The sequence below is a fragment of the Malaclemys terrapin genome, chromosome 20 (assembly GCF_027887155.1).
Source record: "Malaclemys terrapin pileata isolate rMalTer1 chromosome 20, rMalTer1.hap1, whole genome shotgun sequence".
Classification (NCBI taxonomy): domain Eukaryota; kingdom Metazoa; phylum Chordata; order Testudines; family Emydidae; genus Malaclemys; species Malaclemys terrapin.
This window is the reverse complement of record NC_071524.1, coordinates 15,298,106-15,321,163: the sequence shown is the minus strand read 5'-3', so window position 1 is coordinate 15,321,163 and position 23,058 is coordinate 15,298,106. Positions and strand designations below refer to the sequence as shown.

General features: G+C 56.9%; 1 protein-coding gene across 1 annotated transcript in view; it reads left to right on the top strand.

The window, feature by feature from the left end:
- Window positions 1-23,058, top strand: part of DLL3 (delta like canonical Notch ligand 3) — a 272,756-nt gene that overhangs the window by 62,271 nt on the left and 187,427 nt on the right. Inside the window, exon 7 of the mRNA XM_054009867.1 lies at window positions 5,314-5,980. Coding sequence (XP_053865842.1) covers window positions 5,314-5,980 — 667 coding nt within the window. The remainder of the gene's footprint in view (window positions 1-5,313; window positions 5,981-23,058) is intronic.

Below are 23,058 nucleotides of genomic sequence, written 5' to 3'. Positions count from 1 at the left end.
GCTTGGCAATGTGGGAAACTTTTTCTGCCAAAAATTCAGAAAAGAAACAAACAAAAACAAAAACAAAAAAAAGGGCAGTTTTGGGGGGTGTTTCATTTGCTCTCTCCCCTTCTCCCCCCCTGAAAAGTATTTGGGGGGAGCTCCGAAGCCCCCCCTAATATCTCTCACATTGATAAATTGAAAAATCTGGTTGATGGAAAATTACAACCAGTTTCTCCTGATCCACCCCCCATTCCTGCACACCTGATGTGTCTTTTCTGACATCTACCTTAAGAGCTCTCTGGAGAGAGGACTGTACAGCACCTGGCACAACTGGGGCCTGGTCCACGGCTGGGGGATGGGCCTGCCTTGGCCCTACTGTAATATACCTAATAGCTATAAAAAAATGCACAGTGCCTAGTGCAATGAGGTCATGGCCCATGACTGAGTCTCCTGGATGCTACCAAATACACCTAATCACAATAAAAATGTACAGCACCTGACACAATGGGGTCCTGGTCAATGACTGGGATGCCTAGGAGCTACCGTAATACACCTAATAGCCATAAAAATGTTCTACACCTGGCAGCATTGAGTCCTGGTCCATGACTGAAGCTCCCAGCTGCTACTGTAGTACGTGTAATTACAACAGAAATGTACAGCGCCCAACACAATGGGGTCCTGGGCCACGACGGGCTCCTAAGTGCTACCGTAATACACCAAATAGCCATAAAAATTGACAGCCCTTGGCACAATAGGGACCCTCCTTGACTGGAGCTCCTAAGTGCTCCCATCATAGAAGCAACAGTCCTACACCATACGCTGGAGAGGAACTGCTCAATAGATAATGTGGTCTAGTGGATAGAGCACTGGACTGGGCGTCTGGAGACCTAGGTTCTAGTCCCACTTCTGCTGTTGCCTTGCTGCGTGTCCTTGGGCAAGTCCCTTTCCTCGCTCTGTGCCTCAGTTTCCCCTCCCACACTTCAGAGTATCCAAGGCCAGATGGCATCTTTGTGATCATCTATCGCTGACCTCCTGTATAACCCAGGCCCTAGGACTGCTCTGAATTAGTTCTTAGAATCCTAGATTAGGATTGGAAGAGACCTCAGGAGGTCTTCCAGTCCAATCCCCTGCTTGAAGCAACACCAACCCCAACTAAATCACCCCAGCCAGGGCTTTGTCAAGCCAGGCCTTAAAAACTTCTAAGGATGGAGATTCCACCACCTCCCTAGGGAACCCATTCCAGTGCTTCACCACCCTCCTAGGGAAATAGTGTTTCCTAATATCCAACCTAGACCTCCCCCACTGCAACTTGAGACCATTGCTCCATGTTCTGTCATCTGCCACCACTGAGAACAGCCGAGCTCCATCCTCTTTGGAGCCCCCCTTCAGGTAGTTGAAAGCAGCTATCAAATCCCCCCTCATTCTTCTCTTCTGCAGACTAAACAATCCCAGTTCCCTCAGCCTCTCCTCATAAGTCATGTGCCCCAGCCCCCTAATCATTTTTGTTGCCCTCCGCTGGACTCTCTCCAATTTGTCCACATCCTTTCTGTAGTGGGGGGCCCAAAACTGGACGCAATACTCCAGGTGTGGCCTCACCAGTGCTGAATGGAGGGGAATAATCACTTCCCTCGATCTGCTGGCAATGCTCCTAGTAATACAGCCCAATATGCTGTTGGCCGTCTGGCAACAAGGGCCCACTGCTGACTCATATCCAGCGTCTCGTCCACTGTAACCCCTAGGTCCTTTTCTACAGAACTGCTGCTTAGCCAGTCGGTCCCCAGCCTGTAGCGGTGCATGGGATTCTTCCGTCCTAAGTGCAGGACTCTGCACTTGTCCTTGTTGAACTTCGTCAGATTTCTGGTTTGAACTAGAGCAGATCTAGGGGGAAAAAAACATCCAGTCTTGATTGGTGTATTAGCTCGTGCGCTCTTTGGGGCAGGGGTTGTCTCTCTGTCTGTGCAGCGCCCGGCACAATGGGGCCTGCAGCTGGTGCTGGAATTCGGCTAGTAGGTTGAAGCTGAACAACCCCAGTAGGGAAGAATCGTTCCAAAAGTTAGCACTCACCTTCCGAAAGGGGGAGCTCAAAGAGGGCGAGGAAGCGCGTCAAAAAGGCGCTGAAGTCTAACGTGGCAAATGCTTCGATGGGAAGCTGCTTATACACATGGAGAGTCCCAAGAGGCAAGGGAGCTGTGCATGAAAGAGAAGCCCCCCCTTCCTCCCCCCGGGAGCTGAGAGTCACTCTGGGCTCTTCCTGGCTCTGGCGTGACTGGTAAGATAAGGATCCAGCAAGCCAAATGGTGCCCTCGCTGGCGTACTCCATCCAGGACATCGGTGGAGGTGTGGCACAGAAGGATGGTGGTAAATTGCAGTGGGGTCAGAGAAGAGCCATGAGAATGCTCAAGGGATTGGGAAGCCTTCTAGCGAGAGGCTGAAGGAGCTCAATCTCTTTAGCTTAGCAAAGAGAAGGTTAAGAGGTGACTTGACCCCAGCCTACCCGTAGCCACGTGGGGAATAAGAATTTGATCCTGGGCTCATCAGTCCAGCAGAGGACGGTCGAACGTGATCCAACGGCTGGAAGCTGAAGCTAGACACATTCAGGCTGGAAATGAAGTGTCCGCTGTTAACTGTGAGAGTGGTTAACCATGGGAACAACTTGCCGAGAGGGGCGGCGGGTTCTTCGTCGCTGGCAATTTGTAAATCAAGGCTGGATTTTTGTTTTGAAAAGACCCGCTCTAATTCACACAGGAATTACTTCCGCGAAGTCCTACGGCCTGTGCTACACAGGGGAGCCAGGTGATCACAAGGGGCCCGTCTGGCCTTGGCACCTGAGGCCCTATGGATGAGAAGCACCGAGACAGAATTCTATCTCCTGGGATAAGGGGCGTGGCTGGGGAGAAGCACAGCTGGCGGGGGTTTCTCCCTTGGGGGGGGAAGGGGCGTGGCCAGCAACTCTAAGTTACAGCAGCCTTGGGGCTGCTCTGACTTCTGCTGGGATCAGCCAGCCCCAGGATCTGGAGCGGGGGGAGGGTGGGTTGTAAACAGAGCAGTATCCAGCCGTTCTTCTCCTTTTCCTTCTGCACTGTACACCCAGGCATTGCACAGGGGTAACCAGGAGCAGCATTTGCCCCAGTGCTGGGAACAGGGCTAACCCTTCCTTTGGTGGTGCTGGTGATGAGGAGACGACGAATCAGGAGCCGGACTAGAATCCGGCTAATCCAGCTACCGGGAATGAGAAGTAGCAAAACCAGAGAGGTTGCTCTGGGGGCTCCGAAGGGACCGATCTGGGACCCAAGTGGTTACACCAGTGCCAATCAGGACCAGTGTGAAATGCTCTGGGTTTACAGCCCGAAGCGAGATCAGGCACCATATCAGGATCTCCTAATAATCCTCACCCCTAGCTCTTTCCATCAGCCGATCTCAAAGCACTTTAGAAAGAAGGTTGGTATCGTTATCCTCGTTTTACAGATGGGGAAACTGAGGCACAGAGCGACCGCAAAAGGAACTGTTTTGCCTGTCGCCCAGCAAGCAGAACTGGAACTAGAAGACTAGACTCGAGTCCCAGTCCACACGACCATCTAACCTTTGCAGTAGCACCGAGGAGCCCCAAGCATGGCCCTGGCCCCTGTTGTGCTAGGCACTGTACATTTTGATTGCTATTAGGTATATTACTGTAATGCCTAGGGACACCCCCTCCCAGTCATAGCCCAGGACCCCATTGTGCTAGGCGCTGTACGGACATGGAACAAAACACAGTCTCTGCCCTTAATCATGTCCTGCCCTGTGGTGAGCTGGGATCGCAGGAACAATTACCTTTGCGTCTCCAGCTCCCTGTCACTTGTGTGGCTGGGGGAGCCAATGCCAGGGGAGATTTTTCTCGTGGCTCCTGGGGGTGCTGTCCGGCTGTGACCTGCAGATCCCAGGGGGTTGTCTGATTGTGGCTTGTGGCTCCTGAGTAGAGGATGGGGGATCTGGCTGCGGTGTGTAGATCCTGGCACTGTCTGGCTGTGGCCTGCAGGTCCCAGGGGGAGGGTGGGGAGTTGTCTGGCTGTATTCCACCCCAAGGGGGCACTCCAAGCACTCCTTTAAAAATAGAGGGGCTTGTATTACATCCATGGTGCCTCGTTAACCAGTGAGACTCACTGCTGGAGGATGCTGGGGCCAGACCCCAGGTGGTACAAAACGGTGTCGCTCCCATTGGAGTCAATGGGGCCAGATCCCCAACTGGTGCTCGGTGGAGCTGTGCCGGTTTACATCAGCCGAGGATCCGGCCAGGACCGTTCAGCGAGAGGCAGGGGCGTGCTTGGTGGAGGTCGACTCTGAAGGTTTTTGTGCTGTAGGGCACAATCAGGTCACTATCCCGGGGTGGGGGTTGGGCTGCCAAGGGAGGGGTGACGAGTCCTCTTCTCCCCCTGGGATGTTCCGGCCCAGTGAGGTGGCAGTGGGGTGGGTGGGGGCAGGGTTAGACCTTTCTGTGCAGCATCTGCCCTCGGTTGCCACTTCCTGTGTCCTTAAACTGCAGCTTCCCCCTCCTTTGGGAAGGAGCAAACCCGCCCCTCAAAGCCAGGGAAGGGGCGGGCTGTTTGGCTGGGAGGGATGTTGGTGGCTGAAGTGGGATCCTGGCTCAGATGGGGTGGCCGTTTGGCCATGCGCTCGGTGCGCAGGACACGGGACCCTGCTTGGCACGAACTGGGCTCCCTCGTGGGCAACCGGGCTCCGACGAGCCAGAGCGCCCCTCCAGAGAGGGCAGATGGGGCAGGCTGTGGGGAGTGCAGAGGAGGGGGGGGAAGCTCATACATTTTCATACATTTCAGCCCCTCTCGCTGCTCAGGCAATGGACTGGAACTCAGGACTCCTGGGTTCTACTCCCAGGCCTAGCACCTGGGGGACCGTGGATGAGCCATTTACAGTTCTTCTTGTTCCCCCGGCTCTGATCGGGGAAAGCAGATTGCCTGAGATCTTGGTCTAATATCTGCGTACCAGGCCCAGCCCAGATAGGACCGTTAGCTCATCTAGTCTGGGGCGCACGGGCCCTACGCACCCCCAGAGTTGACCCCAATAGCTCCAGGCCGAAGGCAGAGAGCAGGAGAGTCCAAGGTGCCCACAGCGCCCAGGGCCCTGCCAGGTCGGGGAATTGTCTGGGTGGGCAGTGCCCCGACGGGCTGCACTCCATGTTCCAAGTGCAACGGGGCCCTGATCCGGATTGGCGCTAGAAGAGTCTGACCCTGGGGCATCCATGGCGGAGTCCTGGCCCCATGCCCATGCCCACCAAATCCACTCCAGGCTCAGCCGGGGCGTGGCACCCACCTGACTCGCTCCGTCGCTTCCTCCTAGGTGGCCTCTGCCTGGATCTGGGCCGCCGGGTGCTCTGCAGGTGCCGGCCAGGCTTCGCCGGCACCCGCTGCGAGCGCAACATCGACGACTGCGCCTGCAACCCCTGCGTCAACGGCGGCACCTGCCTGGACGGGGCCAACAGCTACACCTGCTCCTGCACCCTGGGCTACGGCGGCAAGGACTGCAGCGTGCGGGTGGACGCCTGCGGCTCCAGCCCCTGCCTCAACAGCGGCACCTGCTACACCCACTTCTCCGGCCACGTCTGCGAGTGCTCGGCCGGCTACATGGGCTCCAGCTGCGAGTTCAAGGTGCAGAGCCCCGCCCCGGCCAGCAGCCGGCGGCTGGCGGCCGACGACCCCTTCCCGACGGCCCTGGCCGTCTCCTTCGCCCTGGGGCTGGTGACCCTGGCCCTGGTGGGGTGCGCCGCGCTGGCGGTGCTGCGGCAGATGAGGGAGGGCCGCAAGGCGGGGAAGGGCACCGTGCGGAACGACCTGGACACCGTCAACAACCTGAAGGAGAGGGAAGGGTTCCTCAGTGCACCCGGGCGGTTCAAGGTGCCCAACAAAGAGCCCAAGTTCGGCGGCGACGGCCTCAGGGATAAATTCAACTGCAAGCGGAAGCTGCTGGATCTCAGCGGGGACGCCGCCTGCAAGAAGAAGCCGGAGAAGTAAGTGACCTGGGACTCCTTTCCCTTGCATCTCGTGGGCCCCGCTCCCCTTCCCCAGGTCGGCGCTGGCGGGTTTGGTGTTCGCTGGAATCGGCGCCGCGCCTCCAGATTGGTGCGGCGCAGGCGTCGGCGAATGGGTGCTGATCGGTGGGTGCGGTGCGGTGGCTGGCAAGCCGGGGCATGATGTCTGAAATCAGCGGGGGGCACTTCAGTCATTGCCAACTGGGTACATGATGTCTGAAATCAGCAGGGGGGCACTGCAGTCATTGCCAACTGGGTACATGATGTCTGAAATCAGCAGGGGGGCACTGCAGTCATTGCCAACTGGGTACATGATGTCTGAAATCAGCAGGGGGGCGCTGCAGTCATTGCCAACTGGGTACATGATGTCTGAAATCAGCAGGGGGGCGCTGCAGTCATTGCCAACTGGGTACATGATGTCTGAAATCAGCAGGGGGGCGCTGCAGTCATTGCCAACTGGGTACATGATTTCTGAAATCAGCGGGGGGCCTGCAATCAATGCGTGATTTCTGAAATCGGTGCGCTTCGGTAGGTGCGTTGCAATCACTGGCATCTCAATGCAATTCAGTGGACATGCTGCAGGCGCCGGCCATGTCGGGTGGATTTCCAGATTTCTTCACAGACATCCGTGTCATTCACCTTGCTCCAAAGCCTGGCTCTCAGAATTGCTGGGTGCTCCCAACTCGGGTTGAAATCGAGGGTCGGGCCAGGCGTTTAGCACCTAATCAGGACCTTGCGGCCTGGGTTAAATCCAGCTCTGGTGTAAGAGGGCGGAGCTTCCACTGATGTCCATGAGAATTGCCCCAGGACTGAATCTTGCACTATGTCCCTGGGCCGTGCTCAGCTGGAATCAGTGCAGTGAATCGGGCACTGCAGATCTCCGTGGAATGTTCTCTGACGTGTAGGGTGACGATTCTGTATTTACACCGCCGGTCAGTGTGGATCTTGATTGCAGTGGGCTGATTTCACTGACTATGCAATCAGTGGAATCAGTCCACTGCAATCAGTGTAGCTTAGCGACTCAGTGCAGCGCTCTATTGCCAGGCAGGACTGACTGGATAGCGGGCGAAATCAGCCTCCTGCACCACAGTCATTGCAATTCAGTGCGGATCTCCCTTGCAGTGGGCTGATTTCAGTGGCCGTGCAATCAACAGTGCACTGCAGTCAGCGGAATCAATCCGCTTTTTATCAGCACACCGCTGCAACTCAGCGCAGATCTCGCTCGCGGGGGGGCTGATTTCACTGCCTGTGCAATCAGCAGGGCACTGCACTCCGTGGAATCACGCCACTGCATTTGAGATCTGCACTGGCGTGCTGACTGCAGTGCCCTACTGATTGACCAGCCCGTGAATTCAGTCCCTTGAAATCAGCATGCACGTTGCGTTGCCATCTTGTGCATGGGGGATCCCCTGCAGAGTTTGCACCTGGGGTTGGGGGGTGTCCGTGCAGAGACGTTTGTAATGAACACGGGGGAATTTTGCATATCGATTTTTAGCAGCAGCGGAAGGCCTCAGCCTATGTAAAAACAGATGTCTCTGTATACAAATTATAGCTGACGTTTAGAAGACGGCGAAGGGGTTTTGCCGTCTGTTGAAGGGGTGTGTCTAAATGGCCTTACTGCAACTCTGTCCAAGGCAGGAGCATTGACGGGATGAGCCGGGCTGAAGGCCGAATCTCAGGACGAGCTGCTCGAATCTGAGATCCGCTGGGCCAGGAATGGGCTTCGTAATGGCCGGGGTGTGAGTGCGGTTTAAAATCAGGCTGGACAAAGGCTTGGAGAAGGCATGGTCCGGAGGGACCCTGCGCTTGCTAAGGGATGTGGCTTGAGCGGGGCTTAAATATGCCTGTAGTCCAGGCTTAGTAGTTGACAGAAGTGAGAAGCCCATCAAGTCCCTGAGACCAGCCCTTGCTGCTCTGAGAGCGCCCCCATCACTCCTTGAGCACAAGGAGAATCCCCAGCAGTGGTACTGGGGTCTATGACACACAGCAGAGACGTTCTGATTCCAGCCAGTCGAAGGCGGCGGCGGCAGCGGTGCCAGCTGCATCCTTGAGTGTGTTTCAGCCCTGCCCCCTACTGGATGCAATCGGAGCTGCCCAGCCGTGGGTCATAAACCCTCTACTGCATGCAGCGCGTCTCCTTTAGGCCGAGCAGCGAGGAGGGGCAGGGGCAGAGCTGGGTTTGTGGAGCAAGAGGGTCCGAGCTGCGTGCCTGCGAAGGTCCAAGCGTGACGCTGAGATGCTCCCGCGAGGCTGTAGCCAGACAGGGGTTTACCTGGGCAGACTCGCCGGAATTACGCGGCAGAGGAGAACAGCAGCGCGTGTGCTCGTGTGTTGCCTGCGAAGAGCAAGGAGGCAGGTCCCTTCCCGGTCACTGTGGCCAAACGCCCCCAGCTCCTGCTAGTCTAGGAGTCCCCATTCAACCAGCAAGGGGAAGGCATTAATTTCCTGCCTCTGGTTCATTTCCTGCCTCTGAGTTGCTTCTGGGCCTCGGTTTACCTGCGGGATAGCCATGCTTCCCTGCCTCCTGGGGGTGCTGTGGCCCTCCATCCATCACCGCTGGCAGCTGTATCGGTCCGAGAGAGATGTGAATCCTTGAGCCTGACGCTTCGGGGCACCGGATCTGAACTGAGTGGCATGATTGCGGTGTCTCCCCCATAGGCCTCGGCCCCTCTCTGTGGGCCCCGAGCAGCAGGAGGGCTCGTGTGCCGAGCTCTGTAGGGCTTTGCTCCTCTGGGAAAGGTTTGTTCAAAGACAAGGTTTCTCTTCCACCTTGTAGCCCTGGTGTGTGTGTGTGGGGGAAGGAGGTTGCCGCTGGACTGCCTCTCCATGTGCTGCCTCGGCAGTAGCAACGACAGAGGGAATTGCAGGGGCCGGGAGCTGCGGGCGGAGTGGGGCGGCCTGGCTGTGCCAGCGGGGGTTGCCCGGCTGCTCCCCCATATTAGCAGCAGGCATCCGATGGATGGCGGGGGGGGGGGGCAGTCTGTGTGCCCAGCCCCCAGGATGGGGTTCTGCCCTCTACCAGCAGGAGGTATAAGGCAGGGGGTCCCCCGGGGTGCAGGGCGGAGATGACGGACGCTGGATGGCTGAGCCCCAGAAAGGGGCAACGCCATCAGATGTTTGAGCAGCTTCGTCTGCTGCCGCAGGATGTTTAAGAAAGGGAGTGTTGCATAGTGGCTTCTCTCCCCAGCTCTGGGAGGGGAGTGGGGTCTAGTGGTTAGAGTGTGTGTGTGTGTGGGGGGGGACTGGGAGTCTGGACTCCTGGGTTCTCTCCTCGGCTCTGGCCAGGGAGTGGGATCTAGTGGTTAGAGTAGGGGGAGCTGAGAGTCAGGACTCCTGGGTTCTCTCCTCAGCTCTGGCCAGGGAGTGGGGTCTAGTGGTTAGAGTAGGGGGAGCTGAGAGTCAGGACTCCTGGGTTCTCTCCCCAGCTCTGGGCGCAGAGTGGGGTCTAGTGGTTAGAGCAGGGGGAGCTGGGTTCTCTTCTGCCTCTGAGTCCCCACTGGCTGGTGTTCGAGTCACGTTCTCCGCATGTCCTGGGTTTCCTGTCTGTACAGTGAGGGGAGGGAGGTGCTCCCAGGGCGTTTGTGAAGCTCAGTGACCAGAGAGCACTGGTGAGGCGCCTCGAGCCAGCCCCCAAAGCAGCGTCTTGTTGGGGGCCTGATGGGACACCTGCTCCACCCCTCACTCCCGGTGGCTTCGTGTTAGATTTGGCTCAGCCCTCCACGGAGGCCAGCGTCTCTCCATCAGCACCTGGGCTGAGCTGTGGCCCGTGGTTTGCTCCTGGATGTCTCTAAGGCCTGGGACTGGCATTCGCTGCAGGCCTAGAATTCATCTCCCCCCGTGCCCCGGAGCCAGCTCCGTTCCTCCTCCAGCCATGCTGCAAAGACCGAGCATTCGGGGACACAGGGAGTTTTAGCACGGGTGCTTTATTTCTGTTGAGGTGTCACCTAAGGAGCCCCCCGCGAGGCTTCCCCGGGGTACCCAGGGCTGTGCGGCACCTCGCTACCACCCATCCTTAGCATGAGGGAGCATTGGCAGGGCCTGCTGGGGCTCAGGTCCCCGACTCCGCCGGCTAGTGGCAACTCAAGCGCTCCCCTCTCCGCCTGCGCAGACTCTGCCGCCCCTCTGCAGGTCCCCGTGCTCACCCCTGAGCCCCCCCGCGCGTCCCCCTGGAGAGTCCAGCCCCCAGTCCGCTGGACACTCGCAGTATTTACAGCTCCTCTGTTCCCAAAGGAGCCGGTCGTCCAGAAACACTGACCGGACACCCAAAGTCCGGTTACTGCCTGCCGGGGTGCCGGAACAATTGGGGCCAAGCAAGCGGATGACAGGCAGGGAGGCGCTGCGAGAGGAGCGTGGCACAGAGTTGGCAATGGGGGTAGCAAGTGGCCATGCCACCACAATCCTCCCCCCAGCGTGCGCCCGCTCCCCCCTCATGCCGCCGGAGCCTCCCTCTCCGCCTCTTCCAGCAGCAGCCACATCAGCGGCGGCACAGCGCCGGGGATGGGCAGCGAGAACACACCCAGGAGCAGCCCGGGCTCCTGCCCCACAGGCAGCGCCCCTCCCGCCACTGCCGGCTCCCACCTTGCATGGGTGAGTAGCTGGGTCAGGGGTGCCCTCCCCGCGCACCTGCTGTGCCCGCTGCCCTGCGCCAGGGCCAGCCCGTGGGGAAGGGCGTTCCCACTCAGCCCTGGCAGAAGGATCCCTGCTCCCCCAGGTGGAGGGGGGAGTGTTTCACGTCGCTTTCGATCCCTCCCCCTGCCGCGGCGAGCACAGCCAGGAGCTGCTGTGTCCCCAGCCATCCCCTGCGGCTGGAAAACCCCGCGCGCCCCTCTCACCCAATGGGGTCACCTGGGCTCTGAGCCTCACCCCCACCTTCCAGGCACGCACGCTGCCTGTGCAAACAACCTCCCCCCCCACTGCTGCAGAACCTAGAGCCAGCTCCCCTCCCACTCACCCCCTAGGAGAAACAGGGAGATCACACGCACACCTCCAGATCCCAACGGCCTGGAATTACTATGTGCTGTATCTTCGCCTCTGGTGTGTATATGTGTGTGGGTCTCCGTATTGAATCTTATTTAAAGCTCTGACTTGTTTAGGACCCTTTTTTTGTGTGTGGGGGCCACTGGAGATTTAGCTCAGAGTCAGTATCTCTCCTGCTCCCCGCATTCTTCCCTCCTCCCTCCCTGATGCATCTTAGAGAGGGTCCTAAAGGCCCGCTGCCTGGTTGGGGTTATTTACGGGACTTGCCTCGTTGATCCATGGACCTTTTCTCTGTCCAGCACCGAGATCTCTGTCGAGGAGAATGTTTCACCTGCTCGAAGTGCGGTTTTGGCGAAGGTGAGGCCCGGGTGCTGTCTCTTTGGACAGAGGAGGGGGCAAGACTGGGCTTTGCAGCCAAAATGAAAACGCGGCCCGCCAAAGTCCATGTGTTGCTTTCGTTGTACAGAGGGGAGAGGGGGAATCAGAGCAGGGTTCCGTCCCTGAAATGCATTTTCTGCCTGGATAGTTCATGCTGCACAGTGCTGTACCTTGTGTACATTTCAGAGGGGTAGCCGTGTTAGTCTGTATCAGCAAAAACAAGGGGTCCTTGTGGCACCTTAGGGACGAACAAATGTATTTGGGCATAAGCTTTCGTGGGCTAAAAGCCACTTCATCAGATGCACGGAGTGGAAAATACAGTAAGCTTTTATACACCTCTACCCCCATATAACGCGACCCGATATAACACGAATTTGGATATAACGCGGTAAAGCAGCGCTCTGGAGGGGCGGGGCTGCGCACTCCGGCAGATCAAAGCAAGTTCGATATAATGCGGTTTCACCTAAAACGCGGTAAGATTTTTTGGCTCCCGAGGACGGCGTTATATCGAGGTAGAGGTGCATTACAGCACATGAAAAGATGGGAGTTGCCTTACCAAGTGGTGGTGGGGGGGTCAGTGCTAACGAGGCCAATTCAATCAAGGTGGACGTCGCCCATTTCCAACAGTTGACAAGAAGGTGTGAGTATCAGCAGAGGGAAAATTACTTTTTGTAGTGACCCAGCCACTCCCAATCTTTATTCAGGCCTAATTTGATGGTGATCAGTTTGCAAATTAATTCCAGTTCGGCAGTTTCTTATTGGAGTCCGGTTTTGAAGTTTTTTTGTTGAAGGATGGCCACTTTGAAGTCTGTTATTGAGTGTCCAGGGAGATTGAAGTGCTCTCCTACTGGCTTTTGAATGTTACAACTCTTGATATCTGATTTGTGCCCAGTACAAAATACGGGGCCAGTCCCTTGTGAGTAACTCTCAGTATCCCAACAGTTCTCTGTTGAAGGGTTGCTATGGCAGAAGTCTCTTCCCTCTTCTTTTCCGTAGCATCTCTGGTTCGCTGCAGGGTTAGGGATGTAGCACTGGTACTTATTGCAGTAGTTGTGAGCAACTCCTTCACACTTCCCAGAGTACCCTGACAAATATTGCATAGGGTGACCAGCTGTCCCGATTTTATAGGGACAGCCCTGATATTCGGGGCTTTGTCTTATAGAGGCACCTGTTACACCTCCCTCCCCGTCCTGATTTTTCACACTTGCTGTCTGGTCACCCTAGTAGTGCAGCAAATCTTCACCTCCCTCCTTTCCTCAGAAAGGATAATGGTTAAGATTGGAAGAGAGGATAGGAAACATGCCATTTTCTGCAATAATTCCTGCTTTGGGGCTTAGGTGTTTTTGATTTGATTGATTGGAGGGGAGAGAAGTGAGCGGGGCGGGTCCTCCGGCGGAGCAGTTTTCAGACATTGGAAAGTTGGCAACTCTACCAGGCAAGTCCCTAGATGTAATTGACAAGATACTATCCTGGCTAATAATAGATGGCTCACCAGTGCTTATGAGAGAACCGTGCGGTCAGCTGGCCTCTTCGGTGAAGGATCCCCTGCCACCCCTAGATATACAGACCCATCCTTTGTCCTTCTTTGGAAACAGAGCTCCCCCCTCCCCATTCCCCTTGCTAATCGTTCCTTCCTGTAGATTTCCTCTCTTGTCGATTTCGCAATCTCTTGATTAGCCTTAGTATGCAAACCGGCCCCCATTGTGAGGTCTAGATTCCAAGGCTACCATGGTCATCCAGGCTGATCTCCTGTATTGGACGGGCCAGAGAAATGCCCCTAGGGCAGTGGTTCCCAAACTGGGGTTCGTGAACCCCTGGGGGTTCACAAAATGTTACAGGGGGTTCTTGGGAAAAAAATCTCTGATGGACAGAGCTATCCCTAAGGACCTTGGGCAGCCCGGGGCCAGCAGCCCGGAGCCCCAGGACTTCCAAGAGCTAAGCAGATCAAAGCAAGCATATCTATCACACTGAGGAGATTGAAACTTCAAGACTCCTTATAAGAAGTGGAAAGGGAGGTGGATAGTTTTTTGCTGTTTTTAAAAGAGGCAGCTAGGATTGTTTTTAAAATGATGATGATGAAGAGCGAGTTTAAGCTTTGTTGTAACATGCGTCGTTTGCCTGGACTGCTCAAGACCTGAATACTTGTGTAGGAGGAACTCTCTGAGTTGGCTTCTTAAGTCCCTTCCAGCTGTTTCACATCTGATCCTCCTTGATGAAACTAGGAGCCTTGCCTAAAAACAGGCTTATTCCAAGTGACCCAAGCTACGAAAGTGAGAGCTTGGAAGAGTGTTGCCGTTTTCGTCATGGCATAAAAATACTGTCACGCTAAATGATAATTCATAACAAATAGTGTGTAATAATCATGTCATCAAAACAAACGTGATATGTCCAAGATCACGGCTTTTATCATTTATACTCAGGTTAAGGCGAAAATCCCTGGAAATATTCCTTTTTAGGAGGGGGTTCGCAAGACTTGACATTTTAGTGGAAGGGGTTCACAGGTTGTTAAAGTTTGGGAACCACTGCTCTAGGGTGACCAGACAGCAAATGTGAAAAATCGGGACAGGGGGTGGGAGGGTAATAGGAGCCTATATAAGACAAAGCCCCAAATATCGGGACTGTCCCTATAAAATTGGGACATCTGGTCGCCCTAAATGCCCCGCAATAATTCCGAGAGCAGAGCATTTAGAAAAACATCCCAGCTTGATTTAAACACCGCCTGGTGACGGAGAGTCCACCGTGCCCCTTGGGTTCAGTACTCTCACCGCGTAAAGTCCAGTCTGCGTACGACGCACAAGACACGTGGCCGGACAGGGAGACAGGAACCTGTTACCTCCTACCTGAAAGGAACTTCTCCGAGGTACATCATCCCCTAGCACCCTCTCTTCACTCCTAGGGTACGTCTATACTTACCCGCAGGTTCGGCGGCAAGCAATCGATCTTCTGGGATCGATTTATTGCGTCTTGTCTAGATGCGATAAATCGATCCCGGAAGTGCTCGCCGTCGACTCCGGTACTCCTGCTCCACGAGAGGAGCACACGCAGTCGACAGGGGAGCCTGTCTGCCGTGTGTGGACCCGCGGTAAGTACCTTGTATTTCGAACTAAGATACTTCGACTTCAGCTACGTTATTCACGTAGCTGAAGTTGCATATCTTAGTTTGAACTGGGGGGGTCAGTGTGGACCAGCCCCAAGACATTAAGAACATAATTCCCAGTATAGCTACATAATGCCTTAAATATGATCCTTGCGTATATCTGGCGATGACTCTGATGTCCAATAGGTTACTGGCTATTAGCGGAGACTCACATGCCACCCTCTGGTGAATTATTAGGCATGGATCCACCCCAGAGGAGTAGGGTCATCAATTTTGGTGGGAGGTGTTCCTGGAGGTTTCATCACATGACATCATCTGTAATTAAAGATTCATCTCTAATTGCTGGAGACTCCAGGGCAATCCTGGAGGGTTGGCCACCTTAGCTGTGGGCCAGGATCAGGGCCTGGAGGGGGTGTGTGTTGTGTTGTGGGCTGGGATCGGGGGCTGGAGAGGATGTGTGTTGTGTCGTGGGCTGGGAGGGTGTATGTGTTGTGTCGCAGGCTGGGACAAGGGGCTGGAGTGGGTGTGCATTGTGTTGTGGGTCAAGATAAGGGGCTGGAGTGGGTGTGTGCATTGTGTTGTGGATCGGGGATGGAGTATGTTGTGGGCTGGGACAAGGGGCTGGAGAGGGTGTGCATTGTGTTGTGGGTCAGGATAAGGGGCTGGAGTGGGTGTGCATTGTGTTGTGGGTCAGGATAAGGGACTGGAGTGGGTGTGCATTGTGTTGTGGGTCAGGATAAGGGGCTGGAGTGGGTATGCATTGTGTTGTGGGTCAGGATAAGGGACTGGAGAGGGTGTGCATTTTGTTGTGGGCTGGGATAAGGGGCTGCAGGGGGTCTGTGTTGTGTAGTGGGCTGGGATCGGGGCTGAAGCATGTGCGTGTTGTGTCCTGGGCTGGAATCAGGGGCTGGAGGGTGTGTGTGTTGTGTTGCATGCCAGGATCGGGGCTGGATAGGGTTGCCGACTGTCTAATCACACACAAACCCAAACACCCTTGCCCCAGCCCTTCCCCAAGGCCTCACCCCCGCTCACTCCAGCACCCCTCCCTCCGTCGTTCACTCTCCCCCACCCTCACTCACTCTTCACCGGGCTGGGGGAGGGGATTTGGCTTCTGGGCTGGAGGATGGGGTCGAGAGGTTCACAATGTGGGGGCTCTCCTAGCTGAGCATGGGGCATGGAGTTGGGGTGTGGGAGGGTGGGCGAGGTGCGGGCTCTGGGAGGGAGTTTGGGTGTGGGAGGGGGCTCAGGGTTGGTGCAGGGAGTTTGGGGTGTGGGAAGGGGTGTGGGATGCCGGCTCTGGGAGGGAGTTTGGGTGTGGGGAGGGACTCAGGGATGGGGCAGGGGGTTTGGGTGTGGGAGGGGGCAAGGGGTGCAGGAGGGGGCGAGGGGTGTGGGAGGGGAGGAGCGGTGCGGGCTCCAGGCAGGAGTCTGGGTGCGGGAGGGGGCTCAGAGTTGGTGCAGGGGGGTTGGGGTGTGGGATGCAGGCTCCGGGAGGGAGTTTGGGTGTGGGGAGGGGCTCAGGGATGGGGCAGGGGGTTTGGGTGCGGGAGGGGCGAGGGGTGTGGGGGGAGTGGTGCAGGCTCCAGGCGGGAGTTTGGGTGCGGGAGGGGGCTCAGGGTTGGTGCAGGGGGGTTGGGGTGTGGGATGCAGGCTCTGGGAGGGAGTTTGGGTGTGGGGAGGGGCTCAGGGTTGGTGCAGGGGGTTTGGGTGCAGGAGGGGGCGAGGGGTGTGGGAGGGGAGGAGCGGTGCAGGCTCCAGGTGGGAGTTTGGGTGCAGGAGGGGGCTCAGGGTTAGTGCAGGGGGGTTGGGGTGTGGGATGCAGGCTCCGGGAGGGAGTTTGGGTGTGGGGACGGGCTCAGGGTTGGTGCAGGGGGGTTGGGTGCGGGAGGGGGCGAGGGGTGTGTGTGTGGGGGGGAGCGGTGCAGGCTCCAGGCGGGAGTTTGGGTGTGGGAGGGGGCTCAGGGTTGGTGCAGGGAGGTTGGCGTGTGGGATGCAGGCTCCGGAAGGGAGTTTGGGTGTGGGGAGGGGCTCAGGGTTGGTGCAGGGGGTTTGGGTGCAGGAGGGGGCGAGGGGTGTGGGGGGGGAGCGGTGTGGGCTCCAGGTGGGAGTTTGGGTGTGGGGAGGGGCTCAGGGTTGGTGCAGGGGGTTTGGGTGCAGGAGGGGGCGAGGGGTGTGGGGGGGGAGCGGTGTGGGCTCCAGGTGGGAGTTTGGGTGTGGGGAGGGGCTTAGGGTTGGTGCAGGGGGGTTGGGTGCGGGAGGGGGCGAGGGGTGTGTGTGTGGGGGGGAGCGGTGCAGGCTCCGGAAGGGAGTTTGGGTGTGGGGAGGGGCTCAGGGTTGGTGCAGGGGGGTTGGGGTATGGGATGCAGGCTCCGGAAGGGAGTTTGGGTGTGGGGAGGGGCTCAGGGTTGGTGCAGGGGGGTTGGGTGCAGGAGGGGGCGAGGGGTGTGGGGGGGAGTGGTGCAGGCTCCAGGCGGGAGTTTGGGTGTGGGAGGGGGCTCAGGGTTGGTGCAGGGGGGTTGGGGTATGGGATGCAGGCTCCGGAAGGGAGTTTGGGTGTGGGGAGGGGCTCAGGGTTGGTGCAGGGGGGTTGGGTGCAGGAGGGGGCGAGGGGTGCAGGCTCTGGCCGGGCAGCACTTACGTTGGGTGGCTCCCGGAAGTGGCAACAGCTCCTAGGCTCAGGGGCGGCCAGGCGGCTGTGTGTGCCGCCCCTGCCGGCAGGCCCCATCCCCGCAGCTCCTCGTTCAGGGGCGCCATTTCAGATTTTTTTTTGTGGGGGAGGCGCAACTTTAACCGTGATTCCAGGGGCTACTTAGGCACCTGAAATCTCTAGGGGTTTTTTTCAGACAATAGTTTAGAAATGAGCTGATAGGAGCACTGTAGCTACTTCTTATATCTAAAAAAAGAGAATTAACTATTAAACCCACTCAGTTCGAATCGTAACATGTTCTCACACCTTGTGTCAAGCCACTTAAGGGACAGGGGTTAGGTTTAACATTGGAATGTCTATTCTTACTTTGCTACTAACCCTTGAATCCAACAATTGAAACAATTGCAGAGAAATGTGGATGACTTTCGATCGCTTTTTTGCAGTTCACCAAGCTTGGACTACATTTAACTTTTGAAACATCCTACTAGGCCAGGCCCAGTGAGGTTTATACGACACCTGCCTGGGCGCTAGGGCTGTTCCCTCACTACAAATGATAGACTAGCAACTGACCTTAAACAGGAGTGAAACTGACACTTTCAAGTCACTTTCACAGTATTGCCAATCTCAAATGGTCAAAAATCAGGCACACCAAAAATCATGAGCTTGGCTTTAAAAATCATGCGATTATGTAAAAATCATAGATTTGGGGTTCTTTTTATTTGCCTTCTGCTGTTCGACCCTTTAGGGTGTGCTGGCGTCACATCTGGAAACTTTCTCCACAGCCACAAGGGCTAGAAACTTCATTTTTCTTTAAGAACGAAGGCTGAAATCATCACATCTTCACTTGACTCCAGGAGCTGGGGATTTAAGGAAAACAAAAATCATGAGAGTTGGCAACCCTGCTTTCACTTTTGTTTTAAGGCTAGTTACTCTCCAGAAGGCTCTTAGACACAACACTCCAGAGCTTGAATTGCAGGTCTCGCAGGAGAATATTTAAAACCAAACACCATATTTTAAAGTTGAGAAAAAAATTTGACTTCTGAGGTATATCAGGGCCACTGCAGGCAGGAAAGAAAAATAAACAGGGCCAGGAGCTCTGGGCAGCTCTTCCACTTGAGAGAAAGTTGGAGGGTCAAATCTAGTATCAGGGGGTAGCTGTGTTAGTCTGTAGCCACAAAAACAGCGAGGAGTCCGGTGGCACCTTAAAGACTAACAGATTTATTTGGGCGTAAGCTTTCGTGGGTAAAAAACCCACTTCTTCAGATGCATGCAGGTGCTCGGGGAATCTGCCCGGCCAGATCCCGTCCCCAGAGACCTGCTGTGGCCGGGGCATTCCTCCCCCGGCCCCAACTCAGCCCCGGACCTGCTGCGGCCGCCCCTTCCCTGGCCCAAACCTAGCCCCGGTCCAGATCTGCTGCAGCCGGGAGAGGGGCACCTATCCTGCAGCCCCAGCCCCAGTCCTCTCTCCACGCTGTAGCCCCAGAGCACCCTGCTGCACCCCAAACCCCCCATCCCTGGCCCCAACCCAGAGCCCACACCCCCAGCTGGAGCCCTCACCCCCTAGCACCCCAACCCTCTGCCCCAGCCCTGAGTCCCTCACCCCCAGCCCCACTCCAGAGCCCGCACCCCCAGCCAGAGCCCTCATCCCCCTGCACTCCAACCCTCTGCCCCAGCCCTGAGCTCCTCACCCCCGGCCCCACCCCAGAGCCCGCACCCCCAGCCGGAGCCCTCACCCTCTGCACCCCAACCCTCTGCCCCATCCCTGAATCCCTCACCCCCGACCCCACCCCAGAGCCCGCACCCCCAGCCAGAGCCCTCACCCCCCACACACATCCCAACCCTCTGCCCCATCCCTGAGTCCCGCACCCCCATCTGGAGCCCTCAACCCCCCCCCACACATCCCAAACCTCTGCCCCAGCCCTGAGCCCCTCATCCCCGGCCCCACCCCAGAGCCTGCACCCCCAGCTGGAGCCCTCACCCCCCCACACACACATCCCAAACCTCTGCCCCAGCCCTGAGCCCCTGGTCCCACCCCAGAGTCTGCACCCCCAGCTGGAGCCCTCACCCCCCTGCACCCCAACCCTCATCCCCAGCCCATAGCCACTCATCCCCACGCCAGAGCCCGCACCCCCAGCCAGAGCCCTCACCCCCCTGCACTCCAACCCTCATCCCCAGCCCTGAGCCCCTCACCCCCGGCTCCACCCAGAGCCCGCACCCCCAGCCGGAGCCCTCACCACCCCACACACACACATCCCAAACCTCTGCCCCAGCCCTGAGCCCCTCATCCCAGGCCCCACCCCAGAGCCCGCACCCCCAGCCGGAGCCCTCACCACCCTGCCCCCCTAACCCTCTGCCCCATCCCTGAGCCCCTCACCCTCGGCTCCACCCCAGATCCCGCACCCCCAGCCGGAGCCCTCACCCCCCTGCACCCCAACCCTCTGCCCCATCATAGATTCATAGATTCTAGGACTGGAAGGGACCTCGAGAGGTCATCGAGTCCAGTCCCCTGCCCGCATGGCAGGACCAAATACCGTCTAGATCATCCCTGATAGACATTTATCTAACCCACTCTTAAATATCTCCAGAGATGGAGATTCCACAACCTCCCTAGGCAATTTGTTCCAGTGTTTAACCACCCTGACAGTTAGGAACTTTTTCCTAATGTCCAACCTAAACCTCCCTTGCTGCAGTTTAAGCCCATTGCTTCTTGTTCTATCCTTAGAGACCCCCGGCCCCACCCCAGAGCCCGCACCCCCAGCCGGAGCCCTCACCCCCCCCACACACACATCCCAAACCTCTGCCCCATCCCTGAATCCCTCACCCCTGGCCCCACCCCAGAGCTCGCACCCCCAGCCAGAACCCTCACCCCCCTGCACCCCAACCCTCTGCCCCAGCCCTGAGCCCTTCATCCCAGGCCCCACCGCAGAGCCCGCACCCCCAGCCGGAGCCCTCACCCCCCCACACACACATCCCAAACCTCTGCCCCATCCCTGTGTCCCTCACCCCCGGCCCCACCCCAGAGCCCGCACCCCCAGCCGGAGCCCTCACCCCCCCATCCCAACCCTCTGCCCCAGCCCTGAGCTCCTCATCCCTGGCCCCACCCCAGAGCCCTCACCCCCCCCATCCCAACCCTCTGCCCCAGCCCTGAGCCCCCTCCCACAGTCCATACCCCTCTGCCCCACCCCCACCCCATGAATTTTGTTATGTGCACCAATATAAAGGTCACGTGTCACACATCCCCTCCACATTGGTGCACATCAAATTCACTCCACACATGGGTGGGAAAAATTAGAGGGAACGCTGGCTGCAACCCTAAGAATTTGAGGCATTAAACCCGTCTGATCCCGATAGGATACTTTCCAATTCCTCCCTTTCCTCCGACTTCGAACAAAACAAACCGGGGTTCAGTTCAAATGTACAACTGCACAGCAGCCGGTGCTCTGCAGTCACCACTCGGGAGTTGAGCCATCTCCTCTCATCTGACGCTCCTCCTCCAGCCTGCCTGACCTCGGGGCTGCTTTTCATGCTGTCCGTCATGACGACCCGTCCCAACTTCCTGGGACCGTCCGCTGGAGTCTCAGAGAATTTCCCACCTTGGCTTTGCTCTCATTGATCAGAGTTCTCCTTTTTTGCAGCCTGCAGCAGAGAGAGGCTGGGCTGCTGGATAAGGAGGTACCCCTGAGAGACCTGGGTTCTACTCCCGCCATGGACTTCCTGTCCGACCTCAGGCCAGGGCCTTAAAGACAGAGTTTCAAAAGCTTTTAGGCACCCAAACATAGGCGCCGACTCCAGGGGTGCTCCGGGGCTGGGGCACCCATGGGGAAAAAATGGTGGGTGCTTAGCACCCACCAGCAGCCCCCTTATCAGCACCTCTCCCACCCACCGGCGGGCCCCGCAGATCACAAACAAGGTCAGCTCCCAGACTGCTGCACTGGGCAGCACAATATGGGGAGAAGGTGACCAGCCCTCTGTGGAGAAAGAAGTGGTTCGGGACTATTTAGAAAAACTGGACGTGCACAAGTCCATGGGGCCGGATGCGCTGCATCCGAGGGTGCTAAAGGAGTTGGCGGGTGAGATTGCAGAGCCATTGCCCATTATCTTTGAAAACTCATGGCGATCGGGGGAGGTCCCAGATGACTGGAAAAAGGCTAATGTAGTGCCCATCTTTAAAAAAGGGAAGAAGGAGGATCCGGGGAACTACAGGCCAGTCAGCCTCACCTCAGTCCTTGGGAAAAATCATGGAGCAGGTCCTCAAGGAATCAATTATGAAACATTTAGAGGAGAGGAAAGTGATCAGGAACAGTCAGCATGGATTCACCAAGGGGAAGTCGTGCCTGACTAACCTAATTGCCTTCTATGAGGAGATAACTGGCTCTGTGGATGAGGGGAAAGCAGTGGATGTGTTATTCCTTGACTTCAGCAAAGCTTTTGATACGGTCTCCCACAGTATTCTTGCCGCCAAGTTAAAGAAGTATGGGCTGGATGAATGGACTGTAAGGTGAATAGAAAGCTGGCTAGATCATCGGGCTCAACGGGTAGTGATCAATGGCTCCATGTCTAGTTGGCAGCCGGTTTCAAGCAGAGTGCCCCAAGGGTCGGTCCTGGGGCTGGTTTTGTTTAATATCTTTATTAATGATCTGGAGGATGGTGTGGATTGCACTCTCAGCAAGTTTGCAGATGACACTAAACTAGGAGGTGTGGTAGATACACTAGAGGGTAGGGATCGGATACAGAGGGACCTAGACAAATTAGAGGATTGGGCCAAAAAAATCCTGATGAGGTTCAACAAGGACAAGTGCAGAGTCCTGCACTTAGGACGGAAGAATCTCATTCACTGCTACAGACTAGGAACCGAATGGCTAGGTAGCAGTTCTGCAGAAAAGGACCTAGGGGTCACAGTGGACGAGAAGCTGGATATGAGTCAACAGTGTGCTCTTGTTGCCAAGAAGGCTAATGGCATTTTGGGCTGTATAAGTAGGGGCATTGCCAGCAGATCGAGAAACGTGATCGTTCCCCTTTATTTGACATTGGTGAGGCCTCATCTGGAATACTGTGTCCAGTTTTGGGCCCCACACTACAAGAAGGATGTGGAAAAATTGGAAAGAGTCCAGTGGAGGGCAACAAAAATGACCAGGGGGCTGGAGCACATGACTTACGAGGAGAGGCTGAGGGAACTAAGATTGTTTAGTCTGCAGAAGAGAAGAATGAGGGGGGATTTGATAGCTGCTTTCAACTACCTGAAGGGGGGTTCCAAAGAGGATGGAGCTCGGCTGTTCTCAGTGGTGGCAGATGACAGAACAAGGAGCAATGGTCTCAAGTTACAGTGGGGGAAGTCCAGGTTGGATATTAGGAAACACTATTTCACTAGGAGGGTGGTGAAGCACTGGAATGGGTTCCCTAGGGAGGTGGTGGAATCTCCATCCGTAGAGGTTTTTAAGGCCCGGCTTGACAAAGCCCTGGCTGGGATGATTTAGTTGGGAATTGGTCCTGCTTTGAGCAGGGGGTTGGACTAGATACCTCCTGAGGTCCCTTCCAACCCTGATAGACTATGATTCTATGATTCAGTGCCTCCCGCTCCCTCCCCGCGCCTCCCGCCCACCGCGAACAGCTGTTTTGCGGCATGCAGGAGGCTGGGAGGGGAGGATGCGGCACACTCGGGGGAGGGGGCAGGACTGGACAGGAAGAAGCGGAGTGGGGGTGGGGCCGGGGCCTTGGGGGAAGGGATGGAGTGGAAGTGGGGCCTGGGGTGGAGCCAGAGGTCGAGCACCCTCTGGCGCTTTGAGAAGTCGGCGCCTGTGCACCCAAAGATGCAGCTAGGCCTCTAGAGGGGTTTACAAAGCACCTAACCTAGGCGCCTAAATACCTTTGAAAATCTGGCCTTTGGTCTGCGTGTGCCTCAGGGCCCCATCTGTACAATGGGGAGACCAGCCCGGCTCGACCTCACTGAGGGGCTGGGAG